Consider the following 20276-nt stretch of genomic DNA (forward strand, 5'->3'; position numbering starts at 1 on the left):
CTATGTACAATCTGCTCAGCTCCTCCTGCTCTATAACATGCTGCCTGCAGATAGGACACTATGTGCAATCTGCTCAGCTCCTCCTGCTCTATAACATGCTGCCTACAGATAGGATACTATGTACAATCTGCTCAGCTCCTCCTGCTCTATAACATGCTGCCTGCAGATAAGACACTATGCACAATCTGCACAGCTCCTCCTGCTCTATAACATGCTGCCTGCAGATAGGACACTATGTACAATGTGCTCAGCTCCTCCTGCTCTATAACATGCTGCCTGCAGATAGGACACTATGTACAATGTGCTCAGCTCCTCCTGCTCTATAACATGCTGCCTACAGATAGGACACTATGTACAATCTGCTCAGCTCCTCCTGCTCTATAACATGCTGCCTACAGATAGGACACTATGTACAATCTGCTCAGCTCCTCCTGCTCTATAACATGCTGCCTGCAGATAGGACACTATGTACAATCTGCTCTGCTCCTCCTGCTCTATAACATGCTGCCTGCAGATAGGACACTATGTACAATCTGCTCAGCTCCTCCTGCTCTATAACATGCTGCCTGCAGATAGGACACTGTGTACAATGTGCTCAGCTCCTCCTGCTCTATAACATGCTGCCTGCAGATAGGACACCATGTACAATCTGCTCAGCTCCTCCTGCTCTATAACATGCTGCCTGCAGATAGGACACTATGTACTAGCTGCTCAGCTACTCCTGCTCTATAACATGCTGCCTGCAGATAGGACACTATGTACAATCCCCTCAGCTCCTCCTGCTCTATAACATGCTGCCTGCAGATAGGACACTATGTACAATGTGCTCAGCTCCTCCTGCTCTATAACATGCTGCCTGCAGATAGGACACTATGTACAATCTGCTCAGCTCCTCCTGCTCTATAACATGCTGCCTGCAGATAGGACACTATGTACAATCTGCTCAGCTCCTCTTGCTCTATAACATGCTGCCTGCAGATAGGACACTATGTACAATCTGCTCAGCTCCTCCTGCTCTATAACATGCTACCTGCAGATAGGACACTATGTACAATCTGCTCAGCTCCTCCTGCTCTATAACATGCTGCCTGCAGATAGGATACTATGTACAATCTGCTCAGCTCCTCCTGCTCTATAACATGCTGCCTGCAGATAGGACACTATGCACAATCTGCACAGCTCCTCCTGCTCTATAACATGCTGCCTGCAGATAGGACACTATGTACAATGTGCTCAGCTCCTCCTGCTCTATAACATGCTGCCTGCAGATAGGACACTATGTACAATGTGCTCAGCTCCTCCTGCTCTATAACATGCTGCCTACAGATAGGACACTATGTACAATCTGCTCAGCTCCTCCTGCTCTATAACATGCTGCCTACAGATAGGACACTATGTACAATCTGCTCAGCTCCTCCTGCTCTATAACATGCTGCCTGCAGATAGGACACTATGTACAATCTGCTCTGCTCCTCCTGCTCTATAACATGCTGCCTGCAGATAGGACACTATGTACAATCTGCTCAGCTCCTCCTGCTCTATAACATGCTGCCTGCAGATAGGACACTATGTACAATCTGATCAGTTTCTCCTGCTCTATAACATGCTGCCTGCAGATAGGACACTATATACAATCTGCTCAGCTCCTCCTGCTCTATAACATGCTGCCTGCAGATAGGACACTATGTACTAGCTGCTCAGCTACTCCTGCTCTATAACATGCTGCCTGCAGATAGGACACTATGTACAATCCCCTCAGCTCCTCCTGCTCTATAACATGCTGCCTGCAGATAGGACACTATGTACAATCTGCTCAGCTCCTCCTGCTCTATAACATGCTGCCTGCAGATAGGACACTATGTACTAGCTGCTCAGCTACTCCTGCTCTATAACATGCTGCCTGCAGATAGGACACTATGTACAATCCCCTCAGCTCCTCCTGCTCTATAACATGCTGCCTGCAGATAGGACACTATGTACAATGTGCTCAGCTCCTCCTGCTCTATAACATGCTGCCTGCAGATAGGACACTATGTACAATCCGCTCAGCTCCTCCTGCTCTATAACATGCTGCCTGCAGATAGGACACTATGTACAATCCGCTCAGCTCCTCCTGCTCTATAACATGCTGCCTGCAGATAGGACACTATGTACAATCCGCTCAGCTCCTCCTGCTCTATAACATACTGCCTGCAGATAATAAAATGGGGAACATTTTCTAAAAGCAGTGCAGTCTGTACTATGTGCTGTGTAGTCTGCAGGGGGCGCCAGATTCATGAAGAAAGGGCTCCAGAAATCCTGAATCTGGCGCCCCCTGCAGACTAGACAGGACCAAAAAGAAGTGCTGCCCTCTGCCGGGGCAGTTCAGGGGGCGCAGCCCTAACAGAATGCAGCACTTCTGCAAAGTGCACCTTTACCATGGGGCGTGTGACACATTAATAAATCTGGCACTTGGTCTGTCTGAGCACCGGACGCCCCCTAATTTGTGCAGACACTTGTGAAATACCGGTGCGAGGAGTTTGCACCTAAAAGAACCTGCAAAGTCCGACAGAAAACTGGCGCCGGGCCCTTAGAAAATGAGCCCCATTATGTCTTACCTGCTCAGCTCCGTAATAAGGTACATGATCTGCCCCCCAGTTCTGTGACCTTGATCCCTCGCGATTCCTGATTGATGGCGGATGCTCAGTAACGCTACAGCCCCCCCCCCCCCCGCCCCCTGCATCAGCGCATCCGTCATCGGTCTCTACTCTGGACCATAGATTGGATCCATGTTAGCACAACATTCCTAGGACCTCAGCGTCCGTCCTTTTTGGATCCGCCTCCCATCCCCCGTTCTCCCGCTTTCTCCCTCCTTTGCGGTGTCTTTATTGGGACATACATTTTGCATTGTCTTTAGCTCATTGTTCTCCTCGGCTCTCGCTCACCTGCAGCCACATTGTAATAACGTCGCTATCCTCGGCACGCGGTTCCCTCATTACCCCGGAGCCCCTCAGGATCCCGGGAAAGGAACCATTCTGCATTATTTATTCTCCGCTCCTAGTGAGGCCGTCGGGCGCCATTACCAGAAGCCGTTGAACATAACTTACATTATGAAACTATGAGAAAAACTCAGGGAAAAAAAAAAGGTGTAAAATGTCGGATATGACAGGAGCGCGGCGTTATCTGGAGCCTCCTGGTGCGCGATCCATTTTTTATGGTAATTAGTCTCGGCTCCCTCATAAAGCAGAACTCGGCTCTCACTGATAAACGTCCCGGAGTTATTGAAATGTAATTTGTTTGCTTTAAATTGAAGCTTCAACTCTCATTTACCGAGTATTAGATTACGGGGGAAAATCCAGCGAGTCGGAGAAAGTAATGGATCTCGCTACCCGGCGCTACAATGTAGTGAACCAACGAGAGGACGGAGATAAGAGCTGCAGCGGATGAAGGGGCGCTGATGGGGATATTAGATATTGGGGCTCCTTTACTAAGGGCCCAAATCACGTTTTTCCGTCGGGTTACCTGAATCTTACCGTTTTGCGCCGATTTTCCCTGAATTGCCCCGGGTTTTTGGCGCACGCGATCTGATTGTGGGGCATCGGAGCCAGCAAGCATGCCACGGAAATCGGGGGGGCGTGGCCGAACGAAAACCCGACAGATTCAAAAAAACCGCCGTATTTAAAAAAAAAAGTGTTGCTTGAAACGCACTTATCTGCACCCAGCAATGGATGGGGAACTCCAGTGAACTCCGACGGACTTCAGCGCAGCAGCGACACCTGGTGGACAACAGGCGCACGACCTTAGTGAATCACCGGAAGACCCGAATCCTCCACAGAGAACGCACAGCTGGATCGCGACAGGACCACGTAAGTAAATGAGCCCCATTGTGTCTAATACTGAATTATTGTACTAAGCCGTCGTACATCCTGCTACGCGCCATTGATGGATGCAGTTATACAAGAGGTTTAGAGTCCCCAGAATAGACCATCCCCAAGGACATGAACGCAGGAGTTAGTTGCCCTCAGCACCCTACTCCATCATTGTGCCCTTCTCCCGCGGTGCAAGGCTGAGGCCGGCCTTCTTCCTAGGGCTCACATAGAAGCGGCAGAGAAGAGAGATGCCATTGGTGAACCAAAACACATCAGAAAATACTCATTATGAATTGCAGGGAGGGCAATCTTGGTGTGGGGTAGGGGCTTAAAGGAAATCTACCACTTCTAAAAAGTAAAAACACTTACACATACTCCCCTACACTCTTCATCTTGATCCTGGCACTAAGCTTGACACGACAGGATCACCAAAAAAAGACCTAAAAAAAGCAGCACAGAGCATGGGGATAAGATGTCCAGTGCTCCGGGATGCTAATTATTCACACCTCCTGCGTGACATCCAGCATGGAAGAGGGAGGTGCAAGAGGCAAGAATGATTAGCAGCCCAGAGTGCCGGACATCTCATCCCCGTGCTCCAGGCTGCTAATTATTCACACCTCCTGCGTGACATCCAGCATGGGAGAGGGAGGTGCAAGAGGCAAGAATGATTAGCAGCCCAGAGTGCCGGACATCTCATCCCCGTGCTCCAGGCTGCTAATTATTCACACCTCCTGCGTGACATTACCTCCCTCTCCAGCATGGGAGAGGGAGGTGTGAATAATAAGCAGCCCAGAGTGCTGGCCATCTCATCCCTGTGCTCCAGGCTGCTAATTATTCACACCTCCTGCGTGACATTACCTCCCTCTCCAGTATGGGAGAGGGAGGTGTGAATAATAAGCAGCCCAGAGTGCTGGCCATCTCATCCCTGTGCTCCAGGCTGCTAATTATTCACACCTCCTGTGTGACATTACCTCCCTCTCCAGCATGGGAGAGGGAGGTGTGAATAATAAGCAGCCCAGAGTGCTGGCCATCTCATCCCTGTGCTCCAGGCTGCTAATTATTCACACCTCCTGCGTGACATTACCTCCCTCTCCAGCATGGGAGAGGTATGTGTGAATAATAAGCAGCCCAGAGTGCTGGCCATCTCATCCCTGTGCTCCAGGCTGCTAATTATTCACACCTCCTGCGTGACTTTACCTCCCTCTCCAGCATGGGAGAGGGATGTGTGAATAATAAGCAGCCCAGAGTGCTGGCCATCTCATCCCCATGCTCCAGGCTGCTAATTATTCACACCTCCTGCGTGACATCCAGCATGGGAGAGGGAGGTGCGAGAGGTGTGAATATTAAGCAGCCCAGAGCGATGGACATCACATCCTCGTGCTCCGGGCTGCAATTTTTTTAAGGTCTTATTTTAGGTGATTCCGGTGTGTCAAGCTTAGCCAAGACCACCGCCGGGACAAGATGAGGAGCGTAAGGGAGTATGTGTAGGTGATTTTCTCCTTTTTTTTAGAAGTGGTAGATTTCCTTTAAGAAAAGGGGCTGTTATAAGTGGCTGCAGAAATGGGGAGCTTATTAGTATTATAAGTTGGGTGGGGCCTCATCTTCCCGTTCAATAGACTGAGGGGGTTTATTTCAACACCATACGCCAGGTCCACTTTGGTGTAGAATTGCCCTATACCCTGCATTAGGAAGATCCTGCACCTACCCAATCCTTCACCAAGCACACCCCTCCACACCAAGGTGGGAAATAGGCTACGCCAGGAATTGCCCCTATTTCAGGGCTTATATGCCAGAAAACTGGTGGAACCAGCTCTGATAAATTCCCCCCTAAGTTCTCCGGTCATGCACGCGATGCCCCTCTAATGGCAGTGGCTTTGAGAAATGCAGTGCAAGAATTGTTGGGGAACATGGCCAAGACTTCAAGGGAAGACTCCACAATCAAGTGTTGAGTCTGATCCTTGGAGGTCACAACCTGCAACCTAAAGGATCTTCTGCTAATGTCTCCAGATACCACAGACGGTTCCAGGACTTGTGGAGTTCAGGCCGTGACAAGTCACATCTGCCTTTCAGCCAGTTGTTGCCTCAGTTCAATCATTTCCCTTTGTAGATCTTCATCTTTTTCCCCTTCCCAGATATCCGGGAGCCAACGCCCTCGTCCTTGGAGGTGACTCTACACAATAATGTAATGGCCGATTCTAACAATCTCATCTGAGCCGCGTAGATGACACCTCCTCCCACACGGTACAGTTATATCCACGCCAGGACCTGCGGAGCGCGTCTCCCCATCCGCCGCATAAATAATTTAACCAAAACAATTATTCCTGCCGCCATTAATCTGCCCCAGTTTTTTTCCGTTGTGGATCGTTATCGTATAATTTCACTAATCATCTTGATCCACGACTCGCCCCGTGATTTACATTGCGTTACATAATCAGCCAGACAATAAGCAACCAACCCCGGGCGGGTGGATCCGTCTCCCGGAGAACCTGGTGATTTCGGATACAAATTAAGATTGTGTACTGAAATGTATTAAATGTTATTAGACGTGTAGATCAAGTTTATTATCTCCAAAATGGAGCCTTTGGGAGGACATTGCTGGCAGCGTTTACGAGTCTTGGTTGTGGATCAGCCGCTTCTCTTTTGTATGCAGCGCAATGGATTAATGGCTACGGGCTCCAAATCACTCAGACTTTTTTATAGCCCCCCCCCCCCACCCCCACCCCACCCTGAAACCCTCGTGAGACCCCGGAGAGGGCGGAGGGCGGTTTATGGCGCTCTGTTTTTGTGGATGTTTTTGGGTAATTACCAGGTCTCTCTCCAATTACAATTTTAATTTTGCAGATTGATGCGCTCTCCGTCACCGATTATTTCTCCAGAACTAATTAGTAAACAAGGACAAGGAGATGTGTCTGGATAAAGTGCGGGATTTCTACTGCCGCGAATGTTCAAATATTAAATATTAGAATGCACCATATAGAAAGTTACCCATGGTTGTAGCATTACCTACAGGTAGACAGGTGAGGGCTAGAGGTGAGCAGATCCTATGATATTATGATATTGCTAATGTAGCCAGAATAACCCCATCCCAGATTTTACCCGGGTATTGTGTGACCTAGGCCAGAGTAGAACATGCCAAACTCAGAATAGGCTCAACAAATTTGGTCTATTATCAATAGGACCCACACCATGAACAATCCACGTAAATTCAAAACAGCAAGGTGGTGTGTAAAGAATGGTCCATGCCGTAAATGCATTCCAAAATAATCTGAAGTTTATTAAATTAACACCAATAAAAACATTTAAAAAATGCACGTGTAAGAATACGTGCCACAACAGGGAAATTGGTTATGATGCAACCAGTGATTTTCCCCTCCACACTATCCCCTATATGAATATGTGCAAGTGCATCATAGATACATACAATCTTAAAGGTGCAAACTGGCTCACAGAAACAGAATGTCACAATCAACAATGCATGAAAGCTAAAATAGCCTCTATGTATCCATATACAATTGCCAGAAAGGTCCAATATTACCTAATTCAGACTTGCATAGGGGAGTAGTGTGGGCTAGTGCCCTTTCACGTGTATCGCCACCTCCGTGGCTTCCTCAGGGGTAACTTGGTGTTAGTAGCAGTATATGTACAGGTTTTTCGAGCCCGTTGACCAATGGGATGTCTTATGCATTACCTGCACCTGTGATTGATGATGTCTCAGCCGCGAACCTCCCACAACGCCACGCGCCGCACGCGCAGCCGCCCCGGCACTAGCCCACACTACTCCCCTATGCAAGTCTGAATTAGGTAATATTGGACCTTTCTGGCAATTGTATATGGATACATAGAGGCTATTTTAGCTTTCATGCATTGTTGATTGTGACATTCTGTTTCTGTGAGCCAGTTTGCACCTTTAAGATTGTATGTACTTATGTTGTACTTGCACATATTCATATAGGGGATAGTGTGGAGGGGAAAATCACTGGTTGCATCATAACCAATTTCCCTGTTATGGCACGTATTCTTACACGTGCATTTTTTAAATGTTTTTATTGGTGTTAATTTAATAAACTTCAGATTATTTTGGAATGCATTTACGGCATGGACCATTCTTTACACACCACCTTGCTGTTTTGAATTTACTAGGCCAGAGTATACCCCCCCCCAGGCCAGACTATAACCCGGGCTATAAAGAAGCCTAGGCCAGAGTATACCCCCAGCTAAAAAGTAGCCTAGGCCTGAGTATACCCCGGAGTATAAAATTGCCTAGATGCCTAGACCAGAGTATGCCTCAGGGGATATAAAGTATCCTAGGCCAGAGTACTATAAACCTTCCCCCTCTCTCGGGCCAGAGTATATCCTGATGTACTGGCCTGTCTCCTGGTAGCCCCTCCAGCCTCTAGACACTGACAGACAGCAAACCTTCTTATCACAGCTTGCCATCCTGGATGAGCTGCACTACCGGAGCCACTTGTGTGGGTTAATGAGGCATTGTAGGGAAGTCATACAGGCACATGGAGGCCACACACAATACTGAACCTTACCAAGAGCATGCCGAGGTGTTGTAGGGAGGTCATACAGGCACATGGAGGCCACACACAATACTGAACCTTACCAAGAGCATGCCGAGGTGTTGTAGGGAGGTCATACACACACACAATACTGAACCTTACCAAGAGCACGCCGAGGTGTTGTAGGGAGGTCATACAGGCACATGGAGCCCACACACAATACTGAGCCTTACCAGGAGCATGCCGAGGTGTTGTAGGGAAGTCATACAGACATGTGGAGGTCACACACAATACTGAGCCTCATCAGGAGCATGCCGAGGTGTTGTAGGGAGGTCATACAGGCACGTGGAGGCTACACACAATACTGAACCTCATCAGGAGCATGCCGAGGTGTTGTAGGGAGGTCATACAGGCACGTGGAGGTCACACACAATACTGAGCCTCATCAGGAGCATGCCGAGGTGTTGTAGGGAGGTCATACAGGCACGTGGAGGCTACACACAATACTGAACCTCATCAGGAGCATGCCGAGGTGTTGTAGGGAGGTCATACAGGCACATGGAGGACACACACACACTACTGAGCTTCATCAGGAACATGCTGAGGCGTTATAGGGAGGTCATACAGGCACATGGAGGCCACACACTACTGAGCCTCATCAGGAGCATGCCGAGGTGTTGTAGGGAGGTCATACAGGCACGTGGAGGCTACACACAATACTGAACCTCATCAGGAGCATGCCGAGGTGTTGTAGGGAGGTCATACAGGCACGTGGAGGCTACACACAATACTGAACCTCATCAGGAGCATGCCGAGGTGTTGTAGGGAGGTCATACAGGCACGTGGAGGTCACACACAATACTGAGCCTCATCAGGAGCATGCCGAGGTGTTGTAGGGAGGTCATACAGGCACATGGAGGCTACACACAATACTGAACCTCATCAGGAGCATGCCGAGGTGTTGTAGGGAGGTCATACAGGCACATGGAGGACACACACACACTACTGAGCTTCATCAGGAACATGCTGAGGCGTTATAGGGAGGTCATACAGGCACATGGAGGCTACACACACTACTGAGCCTCATCAGGAGCATGCCGAGGTGTTGTAGGGAGGTCATACAGGTATGTGGAGGCCACACACAATACTGAGCCTCATCAGGAGCATGCCGAGGTGTTGTAGGGAGGTCATAGAGGCACATGTAGGCCACACACAATACTGAGCCTTATCAGGAGCATGCTGAGGTGTTGTAGGGAGGTCATACAGACATGTGGAGGTCACACACAATACTGAGCCTCATCAGGAGCATGCCGAGGTGTTGTAGGGAGGTCATAGAGGCACATGGAGGCCACACACAATACTGAGCCTCATCAGGAGCATGCTGAGGTGTTGTAGGCAGGTCATACAGGTATGTGGAGGCCACACACAATACTGAGCCTCATCAGGAGCATGCTGAGGTGTTGAAGTGAGGTCATACAGGCACGTGGAGGACACACACAATACTGAGCCACATCAGGAGCATGCTGAGGTGTTGTAGGGAGGTCATACAGGTATGTGGAGGCCACACACAATACTGAGCCTCATCAGGAGCATGCCCAGGTGTTGAAGTGAGGTCATACAGGCACATGGAGGACACACACAATACTGAGCCTCATCAGGAGCATGCCGAGGAATTGTAGGGAGGTCATACAGGCCTGTGGAGCCACACACAATACTGAAGCTCATCAGGAGCATGCCCAGGTGTTGTAGGGAGGTCATACAGGCACGTGGAGGCCACACACAATACTGAGCCTCATCAGGAGCATGCCAAGGTGTTGTAGGGAGGTCATACAGGCACGTGGAGGCCACACACAATACTGAGTCTCATCAGGAGCATGCTGAGGTGTTGTAGAGAGGTCATACAGGCACGGGAGGCTACACACAATACTGAGCCTCATCAGGAGCATGTCGAGGTGTTGTAGGGAGGTCATACAGGCACGTGGAGGCCACACACAATACTGAGTCTCATCAGGAGCATGCTGAGGTGTTGTAGAGAGGTCATACAGGCACGGGAGGCTACACACAATACTGAGCCTCATCAGGAGCATGCCGAGGTGTTGTAGGGAGGTCATACAGGAATGTGGAGGCCACACACAATACTCAGTCTCATCAGGAGCATGCCGAGGTGTTGTAGAGAGGTCATACAGGCACGTGGAGGCCACACACAATACTGAGCCTCATCAGGAGCATGCCGAGGTGTTGTAGGGAGGACATAGAGGCACATGGAGGCCACACACAATACTGAGCCTCATTTTGTCTTATTTTATGAACATTACATCAAAGTTAGATCCTGTGGTGAGTTTTTCCACTTTCATTTTGTGGGTGACTCCAAATCCAGGCCTCCATTGGTTACTAAATTTGATTTCCATTGATGATGTGTTTGTGAGTTTGTTGTCAGCACATTCAACTTTATACAGAACAAAAGTCTCCAATGAGAATATTTCATTCCTTCAGATCATGGAAGTGTCATGCGCGGTGTATATACACATATTGCATCGCATTCATTATAACCCTTTAGTGCTGCCCTCGGGTCATTACACAAGGACAACTGTCTTGTTTCTAAGGGACAAAATGGGGACATTTATGGGAAATTATCTTCACACAGGGACATTTTCTTTTGATGTAATTGGAGAAATGTGTATATATATATATATACACTCACCGGCCACTTTATTAGGTACACCTGTCCAACTGCTCGTTAACACTTAATTTCTAATCAGCCAATCACATGGCGGCAGTGCATTTAGGCATGTAGACATGGTCAGGACAATCTCCTGCAGTTCTCCCGAGCATCAGTATGGGGAAGAAAGGTGATTTGTGGCCTGTGAACGTGGCATGGTTGTTGGTGCCAGAAGGGCTGGTCTGAGTATTTCAGAAACTGCTGATCTACTGGGATTTTCACGCACAACCATCTCTAGGGTTTACAGAGAATGGTCCGAAAAAGAAAAAACACCCAACATCTGATGGCTACTTTCAGCAGGATAATGCGCCAGGTCATAAAGCTGGAAGCATCTCAGACTGGTTTCTTGAACATGACAATGAGGTCACTGGACACAAATGGCTCCACAGTCACCAGATCTCAATCCAATAGAGCATCTTTGGGATGTGGTGGAACGGGAGATTCGCATCATGGATGTGCAGCCGACAAATCTGCGGCAACTGTGTGATGCCATCATGTCACTATGGAGCAAAATCTCTGAGGAGCTTCCAGCACCTTGTTGTATCTATGCCACGAAGAATTGAGGCAGTTCTGAAGGCAAAAGGGGGTCCAACCCGTTACTAGCATGGTGGACCTAATACACTGGCCGGTGAGTGTATATATATATATATATATAGCAGATAAATTACACGTGAATGTAATGTTTGTGTATATGGCACTGATGGGGGTATGAAATGGCTGAGGCCACTTTAAAGGGTTTGTTCAAGACTTTTCAAAAACTTCTATGTGGCCGGGAGGGGGCAGCTTAAAAAAATTAAACTTGTACTTACCTTACCACGGTCCCTCCTGGTGTCCCGCGCCCCCATCTCTACAATTCCATGCCCACCCATCCCATTCCTAGCGCTGTATTAGATACTGAGATATGGGGACTGGGGGGCCAACTAGGCCAGACAGAAGCTGAACTTAGCGTAGGGGCATGGACTGGAGAGACAGCGAGGTAAGAGCTGGTTTATTTTTTTGAGCAGCACCCCCCCCCCCTTCTTGGCCATATAGAAGTTTTTCAAAAGTCTTGGAGAGCCCCTTTAAACTCATGTATAGTCTGGACTGGGGGTATTCTCTGGCCTGTTATATTGGATTGGCGGCCGAACAACCAAACAGGTAAATTGATGCCCCCTACCAACTAGCCATGGCTCTGATTGGGCAGGTGGCCGAACCCAACCGGTGACCATCGGATCTGCTCATCTGTAATGAGGAATAAACAAATCTGGGCCTTATTTTTGCAGTCCAAAATATATTGTCAGCCCCTAGACGCTTATAAAGTACATTTACTATATTTGCCTATTTTCAGCTCGGACCCATTCAAGGGAATTAAGCTGAATTGCAATACCAAGCACAGCCACTATGCAATGTATGGCACTGTGCACTTTAAGGATAAGATGTCCCGTTCAGATGAATGGGATGGGTTGCACTTTCCATCATAACCCACTGCCTGTGCAAACATTAGAAGGGGCTGTCATGATCATTTAAAACGACTGCTGCCACCATAGATTGGGGTCCCAGAGATCTACACCCATCACTCGTCCTTTCACCACCCTCACCGATCGCCAAACTCTTTACATCCCTTTATTGCCATGGGGTCTACTAAGTTTGGCACACATAAAACTTTCTCACCTCCACTATTCCAGAGGCATCAATGTTATTGTGTCCCGATCCTTACAGTCATGTGGGCGGGGTCAGGTTGTCTCCACCCATCTGACAATAGTGATACGAAAATAATGATGGTGGAAAATAGAAGATAAAAATCCACTGATGTTGGAAGCGGTGGAGCTGCAGCCACAATTTGGGGTTTGTGGGAGGGGTCAAGTGTCCTCCCCCAACAGTTACATATTACAATATATGGACACAATGGGGCACATTTACTTACCCGGCCCATTCGCGATCCAGCGGCGCGTTCTCTGCACAGGATTCGGGTCCGGCTGGGATTTAAGATGGTAGTTCCTCCGCCGTCCACCAGGTGGCGCTGCAGCGCCGAAAATAATCTTAACGCCCCGGAATGCACCATCCCATAGAAGGTGAAGGTGAGCGCTCCCCAAGCGACACATTTTCGGTTTTTAAATGCGGCGGTTTTTCCGAATACGTCTGGTTTTCGTTCGGCCACGCCCCCCCGATTTCTGTCGCGCGCATGCCGGCCCCGATGCGCCACAATCCGATTGCGTGCGCCAAAAACCCGGGGCAATTCATGTACAAGCGGCGCAAATCGGAAATATTCGGGTAACACGTCGGGAAAACGCGAATCGGGCCCTTAGTAAATGACCCCCAATGTAACTTTGTCATTGTAAATTTCAGAGATCATATAGCAGCGGCGAATATAATTAGCGAAGGCATAATTACGCGGCGTACGCCATCCAGGTGAGCGCTTTATCAAGGTCTTCTGTAATCGGCAGCTCCTGGGAATGATAATTAGTTTAGGTGACTGGGAACAAGCGCAGGGCGGTGGGGGGAGGCGAGAGGGACCGTCTGGGGACTACGACTCAGACAGAGAAATTGCATTATCATCTCTCAGCGATTTCCTGGTAACATCGCCTGCATACATTGTGGTAACTGAGAACGTGTAACGAGGGACGTGACGCGCGGCTGTTACAGAACTAATGTTGTCGTAATTATTTCTGCCCTTTTTTCTTTTTAATCTTATCGCCCCCCAAATGTACAAAGATTAATATCAGGATTGGTGAATAAAAATGCAACCAACATTATCCATCCCTAGTTGTAAGGTGAAAGGTGATCTTACGGCATGTGATGTGTATAGTTACAGCTTGTGAATGAAGCAGCTCTTACTTCCCCTCTCCAAGTAGGAAATCCCAGCACAGTAATTAGCGCACACCATTGTAGCCCAGTACTAGCCGGGAGGATTGCTGGATCACGAATCCCGAATCACATATTCATCCATGAAAAGTGCATTATATTTCTAGCATATTCCAAAAATCAAGTCTTCTTGCATTGTCCACTGGAAAATGGTTCCCAAATAATGTAAGCACATTGTCAGTACACAGTGGGGCAGATTTACTTACCCGGTCCATTCGCGATCCAGCGGTGCGTTCTCTGCGGTGGATTCGGGTCTTCCGGCGATACACTAAGGCAGTTCCTCCGACGTCCACCAGGTGTCGCTGCTGCGCTGAAATCCGCTGAGGTCCGCCGGAGTTCACTATTTATTGCTGGGTGCAGGTAAGTGTGTGTCCAGTGACACTTTTTTTTTTAAATGCGGTGGTTTCTCCGAATCCGTCGGGTTTTCGTTTGGCCACGCCCCCCGATTTCCGTTGCATGCACACTGGCACCGATGCGCCACAATCCGATTGCGTGCACCAAAAAAGCAGTTTTTTTTATGGTTATTACATCGTTTTTTTACATAGTTTATACGGTTGTTAAAAGACAAATGTCCATCAAGTTTAACCAAGGAAGGGAAGTGATTTAGGGGAAACAATTCTATATAACAACCATCAATGTCAATATTGTGTTTGAACTGAATCCTTTTACATACCGAAGAGCCACAATCTTATGTGTCTGGGTTCCAGCTCTTTATCCCCTCTCCAAGCAGGAAACCCCAGCAAAGTAGTATCAAATGTTCATCAATAACATTTTAATTGCAGCCTACTGACTCCGATATTCAAGCCGTTTCTTTATGGCTATTGTCTTTTTATTTTAGGTCTTTTCTTACTATTGAAAAAACAAATGATTTGTGTCAGGATTAAATAAATATTCATAAAAGGGTAAAAAAGGTTCGGATCTTGGCTGTGAAGTTGAAGACATGCACCATATCATCTTAAAGGAATGTAAGGTGGTGTGCATGGAGACTAAATCAGGTCTTCCTTCTGATTTATCAATATTTGAGCAACTCAGAGGCCAGGCTGTGAATAAGCAGCTCTTTCCTCCCCTCTCCGAGCAAGAAATCCCAGCACAGTAACAAAAACACACAAGTGTAAGCAGCAGTACTAGCCTAATTCACACTGGTCTGTTATTAGTGAAACATTTTATCTAGAAAAATGTTATTTTAATTTACAACACTGGGGCACATTTACTTACCTGGTCCGTAGCGATCCCGCGGCGCATTGTCCGACGAGGATTCAGATCTGCCGCGATTCACTAATGTCGTGCGCCCGATATCCAGCAGGTGTCGCTGCTGCGCTGAGGTCCGCCGGAGTTCACCTTCTTCTTCTCTGTGCATGTAAGTGCTGATCTTGCGACACAATTCGTTTTTTAAATTCCGCGGTTTTTCCGAATCTGTCAGGTTGTCTGAAGGCCACGCCCCCCCCATTTCTGTCACGTGCAAGCCGATGCCGATGCGCCAAAATCCGATCACGTGCGCCAAAAACCCGGGGCGATTTGGCGCAAAACGGAAATATTGGGGAAACCCAACAAAAGTGCGGCGTTCGGACCCTTAGTAAATGAGCCCCAATGTCTTTATTGTTGTTGTGTTTAGGTTGAATCCTTACGTTGGTTTCCAGAATTTCCTCCAGTTTCTGTTTTGTCTTTCTGGTCTCATTTTAAAACAATAATCGCCTTTTGTATCGAGAATCTGAAGGCGCGTCAGTTTTCTCAGTTCTCTGTGATTTTGTGATGACTCTTTGTGCAGTCGTTTCCCTCGCTCGTCTTTCCATCCCCCTAATTACTTCCTTCCACACTCGCTGGTCAGATTATTACCGATGCAGCGCGGAGACATCTCGCTACCAGTGAGGGGGGGAGCACTTTAAGGCGATCTCCATCCAGGCAGACAATCAGGAGGCAGGGGGCGCTGCGGGGCTCAGTGTACAAATGTCACTGCTTGTCTTACCGTGAGCGATAAACCGGATTCAGGAGATGGAAGGAGCCCCCCCCCCTGCGGATATCATCTAATAATATCTGTAAGACATGAAGGGTCCAAGCTTTATTTTTACAAAATGTTTTTACTGAACATTTTCACATTTTTATTTTTCCTATGAGATTTAGGACCTTGGTGCTTTGTGTGTAGACATTGGGGGGGGGGGGTGGATGTCACAGAGCTGTGTGTGAGTGAATGGATGTAGCAGAGCCTTGTGAGAGTGCATGTATGTAGCAGAGCTGTGTGAGAGTGCATGTATGTAGCAGAGCTGTGTGTGAGTGACTGGATGTAGCAGAGCTGTGTGTGCTGTGCTTGTATGTGACCAACATATATATTTTTTTGGATGACTAAATCTGGCTTGTGTCCTATAGTTTGAACTTGAACTTTTTTGCATATTTTGTACTTTTGCTTTTGTTATGGCCTCCATCAGTCCTGTGGGTCCCTGTCTGGTCGGGTGGAGGTAGTGTCATGTCCTCGGATCCTGGAATCGCCATCCTGTGTGTTTGGACAGTTCTGCATTTCCTTCCATTAGTCACCGAGCCTCCGCCTCATATCAATCCCTTTCCTGACGATCTAATATAAAGCACCCGGCGCGGGAGCGGACGATATTTTGGATGCTACTTGAAAGTCCTAACATCTCCCGGGGGAATCTTAGAGACGTGAGCTGTAAATAAATGGCATCTGCTGGCAGGGCCTTAGCGTACGCCTCCCCCCTCCCGCCTCAGTGTGGAGACCCCTCCCGCCTCAGTGTGGAGACCCCTCCCGCCTCAGTGTGGAGACCCCTCCCGCCTCAGTGTGGAGACCCCTCCCGCCTCAGTGTGGAGACCGCTCCCCCCTCAGTGTGGAGACCCCTCCCCCCTCCCGCCTCAGTGTGGAGACCCCTCCCCCCTCCCGCCTCAGTCTGGAGACCCCTCCCGCCTCAGTCTGGAGACCCCTCCCGCCTCAGTCTGGAGACCCCTCCCCCCTCCCGCCTCAGTGTGGGGGCTCCTTGTATTATTAATGATGCAAGTGACTTCTTCAGGATGGAGATGAAATTATTCAGATTGTGGATTTTTTTCTTTAATTAGATATAGAGAAAAAGAGAACAGCGCCTCTCTGGTTCATGGCTGCGCCTGGTACTGCAGTGGTAAAACTTCTCATTCACAGGATCAGTCAAAATCCCAAATATCGACCCCCTAATCATAAAGTTATTTCAAATCCTGGTATATACAATCACCCTAATTTTTAGGGTGGTCTGGTGCCTGTATTATTGGGGGTTCTGGTCTTGTGCGGTGATCATGGAGTTACATCCGCACCGTTTAATCCCTGAAGAGGTATCAGAGCCGCGGAGCAGGACTCCTTGATGATCATCATGTCGATAATAGCCCATAATCCGGAATCGCTGCTCCTTTCTCAGACTCGTGGATGAGCCGCCTCTCGAGGAGATGACTCAGTGAACGCTTTCAGCATTGGAGAGGTAATGGCGGCTAATTATAGACCCGCAGCCGGATAGAGGCCAACACCTTCAGTCTTCTATTATAACATGTCTACAAACATCACATGACCGCGATATAACCACGTAGACAGGAATAAATCGGCAATCAGCTGATTGGCCACAAAGGTCCATCATGGATATGGACCCCAAGTTACATTGCATTATAGGGGCTGATCCGGGCAGTTTTAGGGCTCATTGGGGCAAAAACCTCTGGGGGGGGGGGGGTCTTTGATGAAGAAGAACAAGAGAAATTAGTCCCCGGGGGGCACAGTGTAAATATGTAACACATGCCTGTTACCCCGCCACGTGAGAGCCACTCTATGGTACATGGTGCAGGGATAACTCGTCCTCTTGTAGGGATCTCGTTGTTATAGTCCTGGTGACACCTCGCCCAAGAGCGTAGCACCATGCGTGTCACGGTACAGACTAATTCTAAGAATAATAATCGTCATTGGTCATGTGGAGGATGTAGAGAAGGAAATCGGAAGTCACCTCCGGTGTTACAATAATATATAAAACCTAACACCCCAGAAACCTCCATTACTCAGGCACCTTCCTGTGGGGAGAGGTTGTATTATGTAACGAGGGTTGGCTGGTGATTGGCCGGGGACATTAACAAAGGTTTCCTAAGTGACATGTGACAGGAAGTAGGAGGAGCCATGTGGAGGATGTAGAGAAGGATATTGGTAGTCTCCTCCGGTGTTACAATAACATACAAAACCTAACACCCCAGATACCTCTGATGCTCAGGCACCTTCCTGTGGGGAGAGGTTGTATTATATAATGAGGGGGACATTAACAAAGCTATACTAAGCGCCATGTGACAGGAAGTAGGAGGAGCCATGTGGAGGATGTAGAGAAGGGAATCGGAAGACCTCCAGTAAAAAAAAGTCTGAGCGGAAAGTCCAAAACTTTTAGGCCTCTATAACATTTTTGGGTGCCCCGCCCCTCCTGTCCATACAGATACCTACAGTCCGTCCTTTTCCAATGACTCGCCTCTCGCTGATAATGGATTAAATCTTTTATAATGTTTTCATCATTAATTTGTCCGGGACAAGAAACGAGCTCTGGAGCCTGACAGATTGTTTTTATACCTTCAGCAGTTAAATTGCTTTGTTCTTCACTTCCATATGATAACTCTTTGCTGGAGCATCGGGAGCAGATGGCGCCGCGGATTACGTCGGGGGGAAACTGTTTCATCATTTCAGACAGAATCGTGGATCACTCTCTGCACTTCCTTCTCACTCCAGATTCTCGCTTCACAGAGACTTTAATGTTCCTCCATTAAACATTTATTCCGCTCATAAGCTTATGGGAACATTTGCTGCATTGCTGCTCCGCTCTCCACCTGTAATGACACCTACACCTACCTGTAATGACACCTACACCTACCTGTAATGACACCTACACCTACCTGTAATGACACCTACACCTACCTGTAATGACACCTACACCTACCTGTAATGACACCTACACCTACACCTACCTGTAATGACACCTACACCTACCTGTAATGACACCTACACCTACCTGTAATGACGCCTACACCTACACCTACCTGTAATGACACCTACACCTACCTGTAATGACACCTACACCTACCTGTAATGACACCTACACCTACCTGTAATGACACCTACACCTACCTGTAATGACACCTACACTAGGTATGGCACTCATTTTATGGAGAAAGATATAGAATTTAGACAGATTATGCAGTTTCTTTGAAACGGAAGTTTCAACGTTGGGGAATTTTTGGAAGGGACCTTCTTCATTTAAAGGCAGTGAGTCGGGTGGCATCTGGAGAACCTGCTGAGGAACTCTCACCTGCCCCCCATAATAGAAGCATCAGCACTTCCCAGGCCTCCATAACCTTGTTATTTTAATGGCGGATGCATTGAACAGAAATGATGCCCTACTTTTTAGGGACATGTTCTCCACCACTGGATGAATTCCTGGAGAATCTTTCAGGAAACCTCAAGCTTTTACCAAACTCGGTTTGGGGAGTCTGCATATTAAGAATAGATCTCCTGATACTTTCTCCCTCTAAATATCTAAGGGCGGCACAAAACCTTGGCCAAGAGGATCAACTCAACTGTTGTTGGATTGGAGATGTTGAGAGCCAAGTGATTTACTAAGAACTCACAAACCCTTGGACTGCACTTCCTCGTGTCCGATCTGTCACTGACCCAATGGGCCCACATCACCTCTCACCAATAATTATATAGTTCAATGACTTGGGAGTCAGACAATCACCTCTTGGGTAGAGGCAATCACAAGCTAAGCAATACACAACTACACAACTCTTGGAGTTCAGTGCTGTGGACCATTTCATCCTTTGAACCTGCACCGTGTGCCCATCTCTCGAGCAATTGTTCAGTTTTCTCTAAAGTTAATGGAAAGTGTTTGTAAAAACTTGTCGCTTCTCTTTGCTACTTTAGGAAAAACTTCTTCAGATTTTCGAGCGTCTTCATTTTGTCATCGCTGTTTTTTTTTGATCAACTCTACTAAGTAGTCGGACCTTCTCGTACAAGGCCACCATGATATGTCCCTATAAATCAGGATCACTTAGAATTTTCTCATTAGATGGGTCTTCTCATAGACGGTCACCGTCATGTGTCCATGTCCTGAGGTTTGGTCTTACTGGACTATAACCAGTGATAAGTGCTCTCCGATGTCATAGATGTCCAGTCCTGCTTCCTAGTGTCCATCTGTCACATACATCCGAGAAGAAGCTTGTGTAAAGTAATAGGTCCTAACATTGTCCTTTGTGGATGACTTATTTGAAGAGATAAAATGAACTTTATTATTTTCAGTTGATAATTTCCCCCTTTTCTCGACCAATATTCCCTAAGACTTGGCCGGTGTAACGTGGTCCTCGGAGGACATTGACAGTTTT

The 20276-nt window shown here is 47.9% G+C and overlaps 1 protein-coding gene across 4 annotated transcripts in view; it reads left to right on the top strand.

The window, feature by feature from the left end:
* Positions 1-20276, top strand: part of ST6GALNAC3 (ST6 N-acetylgalactosaminide alpha-2,6-sialyltransferase 3) — a 247921-nt gene that overhangs the window by 99902 nt on the left and 127743 nt on the right. The window contains exon 4 of one of the 4 annotated variants that reach the window (XM_072126956.1): positions 6690-6780. The exons of the other annotated variants lie outside the window; for them this stretch is intronic. Within the exon in view, the coding sequence (XP_071983057.1) occupies positions 6690-6765 (76 nt within the window). The 3' untranslated portion in view covers positions 6766-6780. Of the gene's footprint in view, positions 1-6689; positions 6781-20276 lie in introns of those variants that run through there. 4 annotated transcript variants of the gene reach the window in all.

The sequence above is a fragment of the Engystomops pustulosus genome, chromosome 10 (genome assembly GCF_040894005.1).
Source record: "Engystomops pustulosus chromosome 10, aEngPut4.maternal, whole genome shotgun sequence".
Classification (NCBI taxonomy): domain Eukaryota; kingdom Metazoa; phylum Chordata; class Amphibia; order Anura; family Leptodactylidae; genus Engystomops; species Engystomops pustulosus.